The 18924-nt window shown below is 41.8% G+C and overlaps 2 protein-coding genes across 2 annotated transcripts; both read right to left on the minus strand.

The window, feature by feature from the left end:
• Positions 1-1641: 1641 nt before the first annotated feature.
• LOC112171027 (golgin subfamily A member 6-like protein 2) lies at positions 1642-2127 on the minus strand. Its single transcript, XM_024308271.1, has 2 exons — positions 1968-2127; positions 1642-1898 (listed from the first exon to the last, which is right to left on the minus strand). Exons 1-2 carry the CDS (start codon positions 2125-2127, stop codon positions 1642-1644), a joined length of 417 nt encoding a protein of 138 aa, XP_024164039.1.
• A 10147-nt stretch (positions 2128-12274) lies between these two features.
• Positions 12275-15236, minus strand: LOC112171028 (uncharacterized mitochondrial protein AtMg00810-like). Its single transcript, XM_024308272.2, has 3 exons — positions 15087-15236; positions 14950-15001; positions 12275-13236 (listed from the first exon to the last, which is right to left on the minus strand). Exons 1-3 carry the CDS (start codon positions 15234-15236, stop codon positions 12275-12277), a joined length of 1164 nt encoding a protein of 387 aa, XP_024164040.2.
• Between the last annotated feature and the right edge of the window lie 3688 nt (positions 15237-18924).

Genomic DNA, 18924 nt, shown 5'->3' on the forward strand with positions numbered 1-18924 from the left:
GCAGAATGGAACACCATTTTGATCAATCCTCCAATAACTTGCAAAGTGGACAGGAATCTAATCAAGATAAGCGTCGCAAAGGCTCTTCTAGAGGACGTCCTGAATGCACAAATTGTGGTGATATGGGGCACTTTGTTGAAACTTGCTACAAGTTGATTGGTTATCCACCAAGTCATCCAAAGAATAAATCCAACCGTCCCCAGAATGATAGAAGCCGTGGTCATTCTGCAAATCAAGTCTCTGATGGACAAACCAAAGATGAAGAAGGGTTCTTGAATTCTACTTTTACAGAAGCACAACTTCAGCAGCTTATTAACATCTTGGGTACTAAAGACAAAAAAGGTGCTAAACCTCAAGCTAATTCAGCAGTTGCCAAACCAGGTTTGTCTACAATCTCCTCCCGCCGCTGGATCATTGATAGTGGCACGACGGATCATATTGCTTCCTCTCCCAATTTATTATCTGAAAAGAAAGGTTCTTCATTACCACCGGTATTGTTACCAAGTGGACAGAAAGCACCAATAGTTGCCACAGGATCTTTTCCTCTAAATTCAATTTATTATCTTAGAGATGTGCTTTGTGTTCCTACATTCAAAGTTGACTTATTGTCGGTTAGTCGTTTAACAAGAGGCTTGAACTGTTCAGTAACTTTTTTCCCATACTGGTGTATTTTGTAGGATCTGGCTAAGAGGAAGATGATTGGTTTGGGTAAGCAGCGTGGTGGACTATACTACTTGGTGGCGTTAGCGGCGAAGAAATCCATAATTAGTTCACCTTCCTCCTCAAACACTCAACCAACCTGCAACCTCACCACAAAATCTACCGATCTATGGCATAACTGATTAGGGCATGTGTCTCCCTCTCGTTTAAGTTTTATTGCCAAGAATTTTCTCAATATTTCAATTCAATCCAATAATGCTTGCCATGTTTGTCCTTTGGCTAAGCAGAGTCGTTTACCTTTTGGTTCTAGTTCAATTTCATCTGACAAACCATTTGATATTATTCATTGTGATATTTGGGGCCGTTATAAGCACCCTTCACTTTCTGGTGCCCATTATTTTCTTACCATTGTTGATGATTATACACGTTTCACTTGGATTTTTTTAATGAGGCACAATCGATCCTAAAGCAATTTTTTAGCTATGCATTCACTCAATTCTCATCTTGCATTAAAAAATTTCGCAGTGACAATGGTGGTGAATTTCTTTCCCTCCGCTCTTTTTTTAATGATAATGGTGTTATTTTTCAACATTCCTGCATTTCCACGCCCCAACAAAATGGGGTTGTGGAACGCAAACATCGTCACATCTTGCAAGTGGCTCGCGCTTTAAAATTTCACGCTCATCTTCCTACCCAATTTTGGGGGGAGTGTGCTCTTACTGCGGTGCACATCATCAATCGATTACCTACCCCTGTCCTTTCCTTCCAAACTCCATTTGAGCGTCTATACTCAAAACCACCTCCGTTCCATCATCTTCGTGTGTTTGGATGTTTGGCCTATGCTACCAATGTTCATACTTCACACAAATTAGATTATCGTGCCATGACTTGTATTTTCATCAGTTATCCTGTTGGTCAAAAGGCATACAAATTGTATAATCTGTCAACTAAAAGGGTCTTCACAAGTAGGGATGTTTTCTTTCATGAGACTATTTTTCCATATGCCTCTGCCACACCCGTTTCTTCTTTCTCCTCTTTGGCCCATTCCCACGGCCCAATCCCTCTTCCCCTGTCTGACCCAACATCCTCCCTTGACCTCACTTTTGACTCTCCTCCTCTTTCTTCTTCCCTTTGACCCGACGTCTCAGCCACGTCCTCTTCCCAACCCATCGCACCCTCATCCTCTTCCCCACCCAGAGCACCAGACCTCCTCGCCCCCACGCCAATCGTCTCTCCTCCTACCCACAACTACCCCGCCCCAACCTCTCCTTGCCCAACCCTTCAAACTTATGCTCGCCGCCCCAAACCTCCGGCACTCCCAAACCCACTTCTGGCCTCACCGCCCTCGGATGTCCCAGAGCTATCTTCTCCGGCCCCAGCTTCCAACCCGCTCGATTCTTCACCCGACTCGCCTCCACCACCCCTGGACCCCTTACCCGCCTCAGCTACAGCTTCACCTGCACCCATCCTCGAGCCTCTTCGCCTCTCCAACCTCTCTCGTCATCCACCGGCGAAACTTCAGGATTATCAATGCTTTCAGGTCACGTATGCTTGCCCAGACCACTCAAATTCCTTGCTTCCAGGTCCGACTACCGATACCCGATATCCCCTAGCACGGTATGTTTCTTATCATCATTACAGGCCTGCACATCGCTCTTTCATTGCCCAGATTAGTCAAGTTATAGAGCCTAGAACTTATTCTGAAGCCGCCATCCATCCTGAATGGCAGGAGGCGATGCGTTCTGAATTGCAGGCCCTTCAGGCTAATGGTACATCGACTCTCACATCCCTTCCGGCAGGGAAGACGCCGATCGGTTGTCGGTGGGTCTATAAGATTAAACATCGCTCCGATGGATCCATTGAGAGATACAAAGCGCGCCTCGTTGCTAAGGGATTCACCCAATTGGAGGGTGTCGATTATCATGATACATTCTCTCCCACTGCCAAAATCATCACAGTTCGCTGTCTTCTTGCCTTGGCTGCAGCTCGAGGCTGGTCCCTTCACCAGTTGAATGTCAATAACGCTTTCCTTCACGGCGATCTCCATGAAGAAATTTATATGTCTCCACCGCCAGGGCTTCGGAGACAGGGGGAGGGAAACTTGGTATGTCAACTTCATAAGTCTTTATATGGTTTGAAGCAAGCATCTAGGCAGTGGTTCTCAAAATTCTCAGAAGCTATTCGAACTGCAGGGTATGTTCAATCTCGAGCTGACTACTCGTTATTCACTAGAACACAAGGCAAGTCTTTCACTGCTCTCTTGATATATGTTGATGATATTTTGATTACTGGAAATGATTCTGTGAGTATTGCTGCAATTAAGAAATTCCTTCATAGTCAATTTCATCTTAAGAATCTTGGTGATTTAAAATATTTCCTTGGCATTGAGGTATCTTCTTCCAAGAATGGAATTTTTATTTCCCAACGCAAGTATGCTTTAGAAATCATTGAGGATGTTGGATTGTTAGGTGCAGCACCCATTGACACTCCTATGGAGCGAGGTTTGAAATTGTCCGATGAAAGTGATTTACTCAAGGATCCAAGTCGTTATAGGAGGTTGATTGGTAGATTGATATACCTTACAGTCTCAAGGCCAGATATTACATATTCTGTGCATGTATTAAGCCGGTTTATGCATCAGCCTCGTAAGCTTCATATGGAGGTAGCACTTCGTGTCGTGCGTTATCTTAAGAGTGCACCTGGCCAAGGATTGTTTTTTTCCTCAAACAGTGATTTCAGGTTACGAGCCTATTGTGATTCGGATTGGGCAGGTTGTCCAATCACTAGAAGGTCTACCACAGGTTATTGTGTCTTCCTTGGTCCTTCATTGGTCTCATGGAGATAGAAACGACAGAAAACAGTGTCACTCTCTTCAGCTGAAGTCGAATATCGTGCTATGACAGGTGCTTGGTGTGAGTTAACTTGGTTGAGATATCTTTTTAGAGATTTGGGAGTATTGCATCAAAAACCTGCATCGTTATACTGCTACAATAAAGCTGCATTACATATTGCAGCAAATCCAGTCTTTCATGAACGGACTAGACACATTGAAATGGATTGTCATTACATCCGGGATAAGATTCAAGATGGTTCTGTTGTTATAAGGTTTGTGAGTTCTGCACATCAGTTGGTAGACATCTTGACTAAAGCTTTGGGAAAAGAAGCCTTTGTTCCTATGATTCGCAAGTTGGGAGTACAAGATATCCACTCTCCAACTTGAGGGGGAGTGTTAGGAAAATAATCTGACTTATCTTGTGTATAAAGTAGAGATATTCTGTATATAACAGTTTCCTTTTATATTCCTAGATTGTAGTTGGTAGTGATAGCTGATAGCTCGCTTATAGGAGAGACAAACGTGTAGGACATGTCCACCTACTGTATATGTACGTGATTACATAATCATTCAGCCATATCTTCTTCTTTTCAGGTCTTTTCCCTTCTACCTTTTGCATTTCCATGCACATGAAGCTGCTGATATTCCTCAAGAAATGTACTAGCCCATTGAGTTGCATTTGAGGCACAGAAGAAACTCCCATTCCACAAGACATTATTTCTTTCAGACCATATGACCTAGAGTGCCATGAAAAAAGCACAACGTTGATTACCATCCAGTTTGTCAATGACGTTCAGCACCCAATCCTCCACACATGAAGCAGCCTCATTCTTGGCCAAAAGGCCCAATTTGGTACACACCCTAAAGCATGTGGTAACATCACAATCTCTGAATAGGTGTAATCCATCTTCTAATGCATGATTACAAAAAAGATAATTGCTATCAAGAAGACTAACCTTATGGGAGAGAGCTCTTCTTGTAGGTAAATTGCCTCTGAGTAGTCTCCAAATAAACAAACGCACTTTAGGTGGGATGTTGGCCATGGCTCCAAATTTATTTTTAGTATGATTGAAACCAGAAAACAGTTCATGAACTATTAAAATGTTGTCAAAAATAAACTTAACAGGAGCAAAGGCACCTTGAGTTGTTGATATGCACTTGTGAAGCAAAGGTCTGAGTCAATTAACAAGAATTTTAGAGATGATCTTATAACTAATATTGCAAAGGCTAATAGGCCTATAATGGTTAACTATTTTAGTATCTGAATTCTTTGGTAATAGAACTATAATTGTATGCATGATCAGTCATGTCTAAAGAAGTATCTGAATTAAAGGAATATTGTATTAAAGGAACCACATGATCTTTAATTTCCTTCCAGTAAAAAAGAGGGCATGTAATCCATTAAGTCCTGGAGCTTTCAGGGCTCCTATCTGAGAAACAACATTGAAAATCTCCATTTCAGTGACCGGAGTAAGTAAGGACATATGATCAATTTCAGTAATAACATGATGTATGCAATCAACAGAAGATGTAATATTATACAATGTAGGCTAGTGAGTAGGGGTAAAGCATTTTTGGAAAGAAGTAGTCAATAAACTAGAAATTTGAGTAATATCAGATAAGGTGATGCCATGATCATCAGTTAGGTAAGTAATTTGCTTTCTTTTTTTGCGAATCAAAGCTTGAGTTTGAAAATAATTAGTGTTTCTATCACCATGCAGTAACCAATTGGTACACGCTCGTTGATGCTAGAAAAGCTCCTTAGAAACAAAAATGTCCTGAAGCTAACTAATAAGGGAAGTTTCTTTATGAAAAAGAATAGGACTAGGAGAATGAATTAATTGGTCTTAACTTGAGCTAGCTGTTGACGAAGTGCATTCTTAAGAGAAAAAAGATGTCCAAAGTTGTTAAAATTTTTAGTTAAGTATTGAAAGCAGTTGATGAATGTGGTAAAATGTTGGATAGGATTACCATTGTAGTGGTTAGAAGCAGCTTGAGAAAATTTTATGAAAACGTTAATGTTTAAGCCACATAGCTTCCAACTTAAAAGGTCTTTTAAACCGGATAGGATTAGAGTCAGAAGACCAACAAATGAGACCATGATCAAAATACACTAGAGGGATTGCACTAAAAAGTTATGATTAAATACTGTTTAGTTCATGAACTTTTATTGAAAAAAAACACTTTAGTCCATGTCCTTCTAATTTTACATTTTAATCCTTGTACTCTTAATTTTGGACCAATAGGTCCGTTCTGTTAACTTTCTATTAAATTGTGCCGTTAAATAGCTAATGTGGCTAATTCTAAAAGTAAATACCTATTATACCCCTACTATATCTCAAAAAAAAATAAAAAAAAATAAAACTATGTTTAAGGATATCTCTATTTGTGTTTCGCCCAAACTCTAGGTTACTTGACTTAGTGGTAATAGGGTTTAATTAGAAGAATCTAGAGATTATCTTTCTTTGTATAATTCAGACTCTATGCATTGTAATCCTCTATATAAAGAAGCCCCTATTATCAATGAGAACACACAGCAAATTTCTCTCAATTTCTGACTCCCTAAAACACGTTATCAGCACGAAGCCCTAACCCTGAAACCTAATATTCGTAGCCTTCAAATCACAGAAACCTCCGCCGCCCACCTTGAAGCTCTCACCTCCAAAAGCCCAGAACCGGCGGCAGTGTCCCCAAAACCTGTCGGAAAATACCCGAACCGGCCCCCAGAAATACTGATATCCTCTCTGCCGGGTTCGAAGCCTTCCTTCCTGCCTACTGCTACCAAACTCCACCAGCAGCTGAAGCCTGACCCCAGATCACCGGAGCTGAAAAATCACCACCGGAACTAGCCTAGAACCACACGAACCGGCCGCCTGAAGTAACTGCACCACCGAACCGCCGCCTGCATCCTCTGCCTCTGCTTCAGTCAACCCTAGGGCCAGAAGCAGAAGCGGATCCACCAAGCGCAAGCCCAGAAGCAGGCCCACTGACATCAGCGTCCAGTCAGCCCTCTGACGTCAGCAGCCTACATCAGCATCAGACAGCCACGTCAGCAACCGGGCGCCACATCAACACCAGCGGTCGGCTCCTGTCAACACTCTGGTCAACGACCGGTCAACGTCGGTCAACCTTTTTTCGGCAACTTTCCAACCACTTTTCCGGCCATCTACAATAACTTTTTCCCGTCAAGAATTTCCGACCACTTTTCAAGGTAAATATTTTCTAAAAGTTCCCGTTTTTTAAGTTTTTTTTTCAATTTCTTCTTCTTTTCTCGGGGACTTCCAACATCCCTTCTTCTACCCCCCCTTTCTTCTTTCAAGGGGAGACCAATAGCCGAACTGTGGGGGTTCGTGCTCACTCCAAGCTTGGAGCTTGTAGAGTCCTCCAAACTTAGAGTTTGTTGAGAAGAAAAATGATCGACCACATACATCATTGTTTCGATCTAATCCAAAACCCCTCTTAGACTCAGATTTTTCTTGGAAGCGACTACGCTCAGAAAATCCCTAATTTCTTAGAAGCGACTACGCTCAGAAATTTAATAGTTTTTCGGTGGTAGCCTTTTTCGCTCCGAAACTAACCCTAATCTTGTGTTGTTTTTCAGGATGAGTTACCTGAACAAGTTGAACTTTGTTCCACTAGAGACAACTAGCACGGGATACCATAGGTGGGTCCGAGATGTGCGCCAACATCTTAAGGCTGATGGACTTCTGGAAGCCATCCAAGAGCCTAGTCAGAACGTGCTCTCCATTGAGCAAGCTACTGCTTTTGAAGCAAATCAAGCTAAAGCCATCATTCTCATGACAAGGCACATGAATGACGCGCTCCAAAGTGAATACCTCAATGAGGAAGACCCAAGAAAGCTATGGGTAGAACTTGAGCAACAATTTGGCAAAGTTCGTGACTCCCTGCTTCCTGATTTAGAAGTGCGATGGCATAGCCTCCGCTTTTGTGATTTCAAGTCTGTGCTTGATTATAACTCGAAAGCTCTTCGTATCAAGTCTCTGATGGAGTTTTGTGGCCAAGCCATAACTGATACTATGTTGATCGAGAAGACTCTCTCTACCTTCCCCGTCTCTGCCCTAATGATTTCAAAGAATTATCGGATTGATGTGAAAGCAGGACGTATCACAAGGTTTCATGAGCTTATTGGCGCCATGAACGTAGCTGAAAAGCACGACAACATACTTGTGAAGAACTATAACGCTAGACCCGTGGGAACCAAGTCTATTCCGGAGTTTAACTATGGTCGCGCCCCCAAGGGAGGACGCAAGGGGCGAAACCCTAAGAGTAGGGACAATTCTGGACGTTCTGGTCCATATTCTCGCCCTAAAGAGGAAGGAAATTGCCAAGAGAGGCGTGCACGGAACCGTGGAGGTCAACGTGTGAAGAGAGAGAGGCGGAGCCTCCGGCTATGGTGGTGACGCCACCAAGAGTAATAGTCGTCCAAATCATGCATGCACCAAAAGCATCTCGATCAAGGGAGGCTGACCATAAAGATGTTTGTCTTCGATGTGGATCAAGTGGACATTGGGCAAAGAAGTGTACCATCCCAGAACGTTGCAAATGCATACAAGATGTATCGTGAAGCAAGGGAGGCAAATTACATGGAACAAGAAAATCAAGATGGAGATCTCGATCTAAAGGTGGAAGACTACAAGGATCAAGACCCAGAAACTGGCAATTTTGATTAAGTCTTTTTATTTTCTAAGAGATGTAGGCAATTGCCATATTACTTTTGTAGTAGATGCCAATGATATTAGTCTTTCTTCAAAGCAGGCGTACTCAATATAAATGTGATGTCTAGGAAGCTTTTGAGATAAGTGGTACTTAAGCAAGCTTTGCTCCACCGACATCTCTCTACTCACCTGGTCACATTTACATTGGAATTACCAGAAGAAGTTAGACGACTACCATTGTTTTACATTATCTAGTTTATTGGATTAGATTTTCTTTGGTTAAAGAAACGATGATGTAATTCCGTTTGGCTTATTAATAAAAGTTGAGTTCTTTTCTTTATGAGTCCTTTTTAATTACGAGCTTTTCTTTTAGGAATGGATGAACTTCAATGTCTTGCGGATAGTGCGACTACGCACACCATTATTCTTAGAGATGTTGCCTACATATTTCTCTGTGACTACGATGGCTGGGCCATCAAGTTTAGTTCAAGGACATGGAATGGCCCAATTCCTTTTGCCCAATGGCACCTTGATTAAAGTCACTGAAGCTCTCTACGCTCCTATGGCAAATCGAACCTTATTAAGCTTTAAAGATATAAGAGCCAATGGATTCTATGCTGAAACGCATAGTGAGAACGGAATAGAATTCCTTTGCATTACCTCTAATGATTGCGGACGAAAGCGCATCTTAGAGAAGCTTATGTGTCAATCTAGTGGACTTTATGTAACAACAATTCGACCAATTGAATCCAATAATGACATTAGAGAAGATCTCTTAGATTCAGACAGATATTGGCTTTGGCATGACCAACTAGGACATCCTGGTCATGATATGATGCTCCGTATACTTAAGACTTCATATGGGCATCCTTTCTTCAGAGTGAGAAGAAGCAAGAATCAAAAATTGATTCCAGGACTTAGCAAGACCGCAAAAATTGCAGCTTCTGGCACTGCTACTGTCTTGGGCCGCCGAAAGGCCACCCCTATCCCAAGTGATGACGCCATAAATGGCGCCAACCATGAGCATAACGCCATGGTTGCTCCTCCTAGTGGCCATGACGCCACACAAACCTATTTCCATGGCTCTAACGCTATAATGGAAGATGTAGTCACACACTTTGCTTCTAATAGCGCTACAGACGCTCCGTCCCAACCAAAATCCTCATTGGTTGCTTCTAAGGCCCCTCGCTCGTTTTGCAAAGTTTGTTCCTTCGGGAAATTAGGACCGAGACCGTCCTATGCAAAGGATCCTAAAATACTCATTCCGTTCTTACAGAGAATCCAAGGAGATATCTGTGGACCAATTCAACCATCATGCGGACCTTTTAAATATTTTATGGTATTGGTTGATGCATCGACACGCTGGTCACATGTCTCGATGTTGTCCACTCGAAATGCTGCTTATGCTAAACTCCTCGCCCAAATTATCCGTCTACGGGCTCACTACCCTGACCATCTTATTAAGTCAATTCGACTTGATAATGCTGGGGAGTTTACATCGAAAACGTTCGATGACTATTGCATGTCACTGGGGATTGATGTAGAACATCCAGTTCCCCATGTTCATACCAAAAATGGTCTCGCAGAAGCTGCTATCAAACGACTACAAATGATAGCACGGACTTGGGGGTATGCAATATTGCATGCAGCGACACTAATTCGTCTATGACCCACTGCAACCCAATCTTACTCTGCATTACATCTAGTGACTGGGTACGAGCCTGATATCTAGCATTTACGCATTTTTGGGTGTGCCATCTATGTGCCTATTACGCCACCACAACGTACTAAGATGGGTCCACAACGACGAATGGGCATCTATGTTGGCTATGAATCTCCAACCATTGTCCGCTATCTTGAACCCTTGACAGGCGATCTCTTTACCGCTAGATTTGCGGATTGTCACTTTGATGAGACAGTCTTCCCATCGTTAGGGGAAGATAAGAACACAAATGTTCAACAGGAATGACAGGAATTGTCGTGGTCTGTCCCCACTATGTCTCATCTCGATCCCCGTACCACATAGTCCGAACTTGAAGTGCGAAGAATAATCGAGCTCCAGAACGTAGCAGACACTCTGCCTGATGCGTTTTCTGATGTTGCCAAAGTAACGAGATCACACATACCTGCTGCAAACATGCCTGCAAGGATCGATGTCCCAAATACTGGACATCACACCACTCCTGTGACATCAGGAGATGGCGTCATTGCCCAGCATGACAATGATGTGGCATCTATGGCCGCAGGTCCCACAAGGAAGCGCGATGGACCAATTGGTTCGAATGATACTCGCCCTAGAAAGAAAGTGAATGAGGTACAAACAAATCATTTGATCATCGATACTCAAAATCCGTTCCATGAGAATGTTCCGGATTATGGTTATGTCCAAGAGACATCATTGGGGGATGCCCGAATGTCAGAACCTATCCATGAGAACGTAGAGATCTCTGTAAATTACACTAGTGTACATGGGACGTGGGAAAGAAACTTCATCATCATTGATGATGTATTCGCGTATTCAGTGGCGCGTGAGATTATTAAGACCGATGACATCGAACCACGCTCTGTTGATGAATGCCAACGTAGAGCTGATTGGCCAAAATGGAAAGATGCGATCCAGACAGAACTTGATTCTCTAGCGAAAAGAAAGGTATTTGGCAAAGTTGTACCAATACCGCCCAACACCAAACCAGTTGGTCACAAATGGGTATTAGTTAGAAAGCGTAATGAGAAAAAAGAGATTGTAAGATACAAAGCTCACCTTGTGGCGCAAGGCTTCTCAAAACGCCCTGGAATCGACTACGAGGAGACCTATTCTCTTGTAATGGACATCATTTGGTAGTTTCTGAAAAACTGAACATGTAGCTTATGGATGTGGTTACTGCGTATCTATGTGGGGATCTAGATACGGAAATATACATGAAGATTCCAGATGGAATTCAGTTACCCAAATCAAGTGGCTCTAAACCACAGAGCGCGTTTGCGATTTGATTAAAATGCTCACTATATAGATTGAAACAATTCGGACAGATGTGGTATAACCGTCTAAGTGACTACTTGATTGGAAAGGGATATGTCAACAATGAACTATGCCCATGTGTGTTCATAAAAAGGACAAGTTCCGGATTTACAATAGTAGCGGTTTATGTTGCTGACATGAACATAATTGGCACCCTTAAAGAGTTAAGGGAAATCGCTGAACACTTGAAATCTGAGTTTGAGATGAAAGATCTTGGGAAAACACGGTTTTGCCTCGGTTTAGAACTTGAGCACCGTAAAGATGGTATCTTGATTCATCAATTAGCTTATACCCAAAAGATGCTTAGGCGTTTCAACACTGACAAGATTAAGCCTTCAAGCACCCCCCCCCCCCCCAATGGTCGTCCGTAGTCTTGATCCAAAGAAGGATCCATTCCGTCCAAAAGGTGACGACGAAGAAGTGCTAGAGGCAGAAGTGCCCTATCTAAGTGCAATAGGCGCATTGTTGTACTTAGCACAATGCACAAGACCGGATATCTTATTCACTGTGAACATGCTAGCTAGATATAGCTCTGCGCCAACAAGACGCCATTGGACTGGTGTTAAAGATATCTTTCAATACCTAAGTGGTAAAATCGATATGGGCTTGTTCTATCCTTACAGAGAAAAGATGGATTCGGACCCATCTAGTGTCAAGGACGCCACATATGGTGGACCGCATTCCCTCTTCCCACCCCAAAACGATGTAAGTGTTTTGGAAGGTTTTGCTGATGCTGGGTACCTCTCTGACCCACACAAAGGTCGCTCTCAAACTGGTTATGTTTTCACCATGGGAAAGACTGCGATATCTTAGAGGTCTACAAAGCAGACCTTAGTCGTTACCTCTTCGAATTATACAGAGATTATTGCTCTTCACGAAGCAGTTCGTGAATGTATATGGCTTCGATCTAAAGAGATTTGATAGTGTGAATAATATGTAATCACTTCAATTCATTCAGAATGATTTACAACGTTTTATGCAACAAAGATGCTAATTCTATCCATAATTATAGGACTAACTATAGTAATACAAATCTCTTAATTAACTTGTGATGGTACAGAAGATCCCAATATCGAAGACTCCAGATCATATGAGATTCCTTTCCTCAATACTCCCCCTCAAGTTAGAGTGTATGTTAATTACACCCAACTTGCTCAATAGTGCTGAAAATTGCTTCGAACCCAGCGGCTTGGTGAACAAGTCAACTGGTTGTTCCTTTGTTCGAATATGCATGGTTTTGACTAGCCCCCTCTGTACTTTTTCCAGCACAACATGGCAATCTATCTCAATATGCTTTGTGCGTTCGTGAAAGACGGGATTTGATGCTATATGAATGGCAGCCTGATTATCATAGAACAATTTAACTGCATGTGCATGTTTAACATTCAAATCTCTTAATAAACTTTGAAGCCACGTAATCTCACAGCATGTTGTTGCCATAGATCTGTACTCCGCTTCTGCACTAGAACGAGACACTGTTCCTTGCTTTTTTGTTTTCCATGAGATGGGTGCGTTGCCGAAGAAAATACAGTAGCCAGTAGTTGATCTTCTTGTGTCCTTGCAACGTGCCCAATCTACATCACAATACGACTTGATCTCTAATTGTCCGGTGAAAGGCAAAAGTATTCCTTGTCCTGGTGTCTGCTTAACATATCTCAACACCTTGTAAGCTGCATCTAGATGAGGTTGTCTAGGGTTATCCATAAATTGACTTAGGATATGTACAGCATACACGAGGTCTGGTCTCTTGACTGTGAGGTATATGAGCCTTCCAACTAATCTGCGATACTGAGAGGCATCCTTTAAAACGACCCCTTCACCTTGCGTTAGCACCAAGTTCTGATCAATTGGGAATCGAGATGGTTTAGCGCCTAGGAAGCCTGCATCTTCAAGGACCTCTAATGCATACTTTCGTTGGCATAAAACAATGCCTTGCTTGGACCTTGCCACCTCTATTCCAAGGAAGTACCTTAACTGACCCATATCTTTGAGCTTGAAATGACTCGCAAGGAAGTGCTTTGTCTCCATGATGTCTTGTAAGTTATTTCCTGCCAGTATAACATCGTCAACATAGACTAGCAAGGATGTGAATCTACCTTAAGTGTGTCGGACGAAGAGTGAGTAATCAGACCAAGACTGATTGAATCCGGCAGCCTTGAGAGCACCAGAAAGTTTCAAAAACCACTGCCTCGATGCTTGCTTGATTTGTGTAACTTGCAAACTCTATTCTCCCCCTTTCGTCAGAAACCAGGAGGCAACTTCATGTACACATCTTCATAGAGGTCACCGTTAAGGTACCCATGTTCGAAGCAATTGTGGTTTGAAGTCTACCACAGATGAGCCAACGAGCATTTATGAGGATAATGCTGCTTGCATTGAACAAATGAAGCAAGGCTACATCAAAGGCGACAACACCAAGCACATATCGCCCAAATTCTTCTATAATCAGCAACAACAGAAGCTCCTCAAGATCAAAGTGAACCAGGTTCGATCTGAGGACAATGAGGCAGACTTGTTTACTAAGTCATTGCCCAAATCCAAGTTCGAGAAACATGTGGCAAGAATTGGCTTGCGGAAATTATCTGAACTCCTATGATCGTAGTCATCAGGGGGAGGCATAAACATCAAGGGGGGATGTCTACATGTTCGTCTCGAATCGTGAAGGGTGTGTTGTGCTCTTTTTCCCCTTCGACCGAGGTTATTTTTTTCCCATTGGGTTTTTGTTACTCGACAAGGTTTTTAACGAGGCAACAAGAGAAACACCGCGTTTGGACAACACAAGGGGGAAAGTTTAAGGATATCTCTATTTGTGTTTGGCCCAAACTCTAGGTTACTTGACCTAGTGGTAATAGGGTTTAATTAGAAGAATCTAGAGATTATCTTTCCTTGTATGATTCAGACTCTATGCATTGTAATCCTCTATATAAAGAGACCCTTATTATCAATGAGAACACACAGCAAATTTCTCTCAATTTCTGACTCCCTAAAACAAACTATCTTTTGTTCATTTGTCAAATCAAAAACTCATCATCTTCTCTTCTTTTGCAAAATTTGCTTTCCTCCAAACCCAAATTCTGCATTTAAATCCAAATGAAACCTTAAATAAAGCTTTGATCAATTTCATATTCAAATCACAATCTGAAACCATGAAACATGAATCAAGCCCGATCCTCTTCACTAATTGAGCTCTTATTTCACCTAAATCGTTCCTCGACAACTGTTGGTTGCATTTCTCAACAAACAGATCCACATACACCATCCACAATAATCTAAAAATCCCCCAGTAACCTCCGAATTATTGTTACTTCTGTTTTGAAGAAAAACCAAAACTTGCACTCCCCCATATCATTCATTGCAAATCAATTCTCAACACTGTGCATATCATACCAAACAGAGCCATAATCCAAAAACCCCAAATCTCATCTCCTCAATCCTAAGACCCTAACGATCAAACCCACTACACACCTTGCTCAATTCATTGAAAGCCAATACAAATAAAAAAACCCAACCTCCACCTGATCCCGACCTGCTTCCCCTCCATCCCCAACCTCGATATCTCATTCCTCTCGCCGTGGGGCCATGTGCTGCTTTCGCCCTCCGCCTCTTCCACCAGCTCTGGCGAAAAGTCCAATCTCGGCGACTTGGAATTCCGATAGCCATGGCCGGTTGCAATTCGATCATGGGTACCGATAGCTGGTGGAATTGAACTGGGTCTGAAGGGGGTTTAAGGGTGAGAGGGAAATGAATGGATGAGAGAATACCTCTTTTGACGACATAGTAAGTATCCTCTGCAGCAACTATGAAAACACCGATCTAAACCAAACAACACAAATCAAAAACCCAGAAAAACAAAAAGGGACATTTATATTCGGGGGGAAAGAAGAAAGAGAAAACATACAGTTGAGCTTTTCAACAAAGCATCAGCGATGTCATTCAGCAATGGACTAACCAGGTCTATTGCCCTGTCATCCTTTGGCCGAGTCATCTTTTTCTTCAACTTACTCTCTGAGACTCGGGTTTTGCTGTAACGCTTTAGAACGAGTTTCATTGATATGAGAGTGAGGGCTTGAAGAAGAAGTGGACTGGGTGTTGGACCGAACGAAGTGGAGAATCCGACGAGGTTCTGGGTTCATTGTCATTGTGTGGTGATGAAGTGTGTGGTGATGTCCGTGAGAGGATATAATAGTGTGATGTGGAGAGTAACAGTGAACTTGGAGGGAAGTGAGGAATCCGAAGAGGCGGATTCTAGGGAATTAGGTCTGAGGGTGGCAAAGTGGGTTTGTCGGAAGAGGCAGCGAGGAAGTTTAAGGAGGTGGAGGAGACATAGGTGGAAGAACAAGAAAAAGATAAAACAAAAGGCAAAAAAAAAAGAGCAAGTGAGGGTATAACAGAGATTTTGGCGCGAGAGGAATGTCACGTTAGCAACTTAACGAGGCTTTTAGATGGAGAGTAACGAAATGGACCCATTGGGAAACAACTTTGATAGTACAAGGATTAAACCTGCAAAATTAGAAGGACATGGACTGAAGTGTTTTTTTCGGTTAAATTCAGGAACTAAATAGTATTTAATTCAAAAAGATAATAGAGTTAAGATAGACTTTTTAAAAGAAATAGCTAAGAAAAATGTAAAGAATTGCACATTATAATTGTTGCATTTTATGCTTCTATCAGTAATCCTTATTGAATATTGAGTTGGGATACGCCTCCGATAGAGATCTAAATGAATTATACAAATAAGGCCTGTGGTATTTTAGTTAATCCCAAATGGCCTAAGTAAGGAAAGAGAATCTAACTCTAAATCCTTTACTTAAAAGACAAGTAGCCTCCCTAGGGTTCGACTACAATTAGACCATTTTACCCCAACTATTGTCTCCAATATAAGGAGGCACCATTGATCATCTCTGGTAATGCATATCTTCCCCTCTTAGCCTACTACTATAAGCTATATGCTGACTTGATCATAGGATGGTCTAAGTCCCGTACCACAGAGGGCTTGGACTATGTTTTACAGGGACCAGCGACCATATATATTGAGGGGGGCTACAATCTCTCGCAAGTTGTTGTTACAGCTGTGTACTGAAGACCAGCGGCATACCGAAGAAAGGCTCTCAGCCCTCAAGACTTGGTGGTTGTGGGTAGGCCTGGCATTTAAACCCGTAACCCGCAAACCCGCACTATACCCGCACGCCTAAAATCCGCACAAACCCGTCCGTTTATTAATCCGGGCTAAAAAAAGCCCGCACGCAAAAAACCCGCAAATTAACGGGTTTTGCAGGCTAAACCCATTGGAACCCGTTAACTCAAAATCCTTCTCAAAAACCCATTTCTCATTACCCATACGGGTTCCCTTTTTTTTTTTTTTTTTTTTAACCAGGGCATTTTTATAATTTTTCTTATTCCCCATGAGGATCCGACAGTTGAATCTTCGTATAATTGTAAAAAGACGATTCAAAAGGAGATACGTGAGGATTCGACCGTTGGATCGTCGTATAATTTTGTGAGTGTGATTCTAAAGGCGATCTGGGACGATCCAACCGTTGGATCTTCGTATAATTGTGCAATGATGATTCTAAAGGCGATCCGTGAGGATCTGACCGTTGGATCGTCATATAATTTTATGAGGATGATTCTAAGGGCAAACCGGGACGATCCAACCATTGGATCTTCATATAATTTTGAGAGGATGAACCTAAGGGCCATCCGTGAGGATCTGACCGTTGGATCATCGTATAAATCGGTAAAGATGATCATCTAGGTGATATGTGAGGATTTGACCGTTGGATCGTCATATAATTTTGAGAGGATGAAACTAAGGGTGACCCGTGAGGATCTGACCGTTGGATTATCATATAAATAGGTAAAGATGATCCTCTAGGTGATCCGACCGTTGGATCTTCGTATAATTTTGAGAGGATGAACCTAAGGGCGATCCGTGAGGATCCGACTGTTGGATCATCGTATAAATTGGCAAAGATGATCCTCTAGGTGATCTGTGAGGGTCCGACTGTTGGATCATCGTATAATTGTGATTTGTGAATTATTTTTTTGTCAAAAAAGGAAAGGAAAAAAAATCTAAAAAGATAGAAAATAAAAATTTCAAAATAGAAAACCAAAAAAGTTCATATAGAGAAAATGGCAAATGAGGGGTTATATATACAAGTCTTAATTGGTTTTAATTGCTTTGATAAAAAGTTTTTAAAAAAAAATTAAAAAAAATGTTTACGGGTTCCAACGGAAAACCAGCAAACCCGCCGGGTTTGGCCCGCAAAACCCATTAAGCTAACGGGTTCTTATCAGATTGGCCCATTAAGAATCCGGCTCATTAAGAACCCGCACTATACCCGCACGTTGCCAGGCCTAGTTGTGAGTTATCTCCAACATACTGGATTACTGGATATGGAGATAAACGACTCCCACAACAGGGACTTAGCTAGAACTTATTGCTTGTTCGCCGGATTCACGAAGCGGAAGCAAAATCGGTCATTTGACCACTCATGCACTGCCAAACCATAATTCGCAACTGGCAAGATTTGAGAGTTCTAAGCCAAAAAACGGTACGCCAGGATGACAGTAATGTCGATGAAGATGAGACGTCCGACCAAGAAGTGATAGACGGGCTCCGGGAGAGGATCCACCACTGTGTCACGCTGAGCCTCATCACCTCCGATGGCCAAGGCCGTAGCCAATTTCGAAGTCACTACCTCTACACCTGATATTTGGATTTTGGGAGAACAGGGAAATTTAAGGATTGAGATGGGATGAATCGATAGAGGAAACCGGATAGTGGAAATGATCCGAGTGCAAGGGAATCAAGAAAATGGATCGGAGATCCGAGCTAAGTGAAGGACGAATAAGTTTGGCCTGGCGGCGAGCAGCTGGCGACAAAGAAAAGTCGAGAAGAGAAAAATCATCTCTCGTACTAGGGCGATGTGAGAACTTTTCAATTAAAATGGACGTGATGTTATGAGGTTGATAAATGGAGAGAGATAACTACCATTGGCTTTAAGTCTCATGCTAAAGAATATTGAGGCAAATGAAATAAATTAATTTGCCTCTTTATTCTCCATCATTGATCCTGTTGGTATTTTAAAAGATTTTAAAATCTTTAATTTAATGTAAGAGTTTCATTTTGGATTTAATTTTCTGATTTTATGGTGTGTTTTATGATGGAGGTTACATGAGATAATTGGAGCCTATAAAAGGCAACAATGTTTCCCAAGTTGTTTACAACAAGTAGAGTGCATAAACGAACATTTCATAAGAGTTATAGAGTGCATAATCTGCTGGAAGACAATGATCGATCTACCTATTAACTAACTGCTCAGGTTTAATCAATTCAAAGGTTTGATTGAAGATGTTCTTGATAAAATAGAAAAAAGGATTGGTCGTCTGGTTGATGAAGAAGCATTAAATACGAATATGCAGAATGATGCATAGAGGATTTATGTGTATGCGCTGCTCTCTCACTCTAGTAAAGCACCAGATGAGTTTGTTCATCAGTGTTTGCAAAAACAATTCCCTTTTCTGCAATACATGTTATAACTCGTATAATGGAGCAAAAATATATCACTTTATCTAGTCATTCCTACTATACTGAGAAAGCAAGTATCCTCAAAATTCAAAAAGAAGATAGATTGCCATTAAAGGGGGTGTATTGTATATGGAATTAGTGGAACTTTTAAAGAAATCTGTGGAATTTAAAAGTCTAGGTGTATTCAATATAGACTTTTAATAGT

The sequence above is a fragment of the Rosa chinensis genome, chromosome 6 (assembly GCF_002994745.2).
Source record: "Rosa chinensis cultivar Old Blush chromosome 6, RchiOBHm-V2, whole genome shotgun sequence".
Classification (NCBI taxonomy): domain Eukaryota; kingdom Viridiplantae; phylum Streptophyta; class Magnoliopsida; order Rosales; family Rosaceae; genus Rosa; species Rosa chinensis.

Coding starts and splice junctions, on each gene's coding strand:
- LOC112171027 (XM_024308271.1), bottom strand. CDS start 2,127: ATGGGTGCAGGTGAAGCTGTAGCTGAGGCGGGTAAGGGGTCCAGGGGT. Junction 1,899..1,967: donor TGGGTTTGGGAGTGCCGGAG/GTTTGGGGCGGC, acceptor AGTTGTGGGTAG/GAGGAGAGACGATTGGCGTG.
- LOC112171028 (XM_024308272.2), bottom strand. CDS start 15,236: ATGAAACTCGTTCTAAAGCGTTACAGCAAAACCCGAGTCTCAGAGAGT. Junction 15,002..15,086: donor CTTTGTTGAAAAGCTCAACT/GTATGTTTTCTC, acceptor TGTTTGGTTTAG/ATCGGTGTTTTCATAGTTGC. Junction 13,237..14,949: donor TTACTATGTCGTCAAAAGAG/GTATTCTCTCAT, acceptor TTATACTGGCAG/GAAATAACTTACAAGACATC.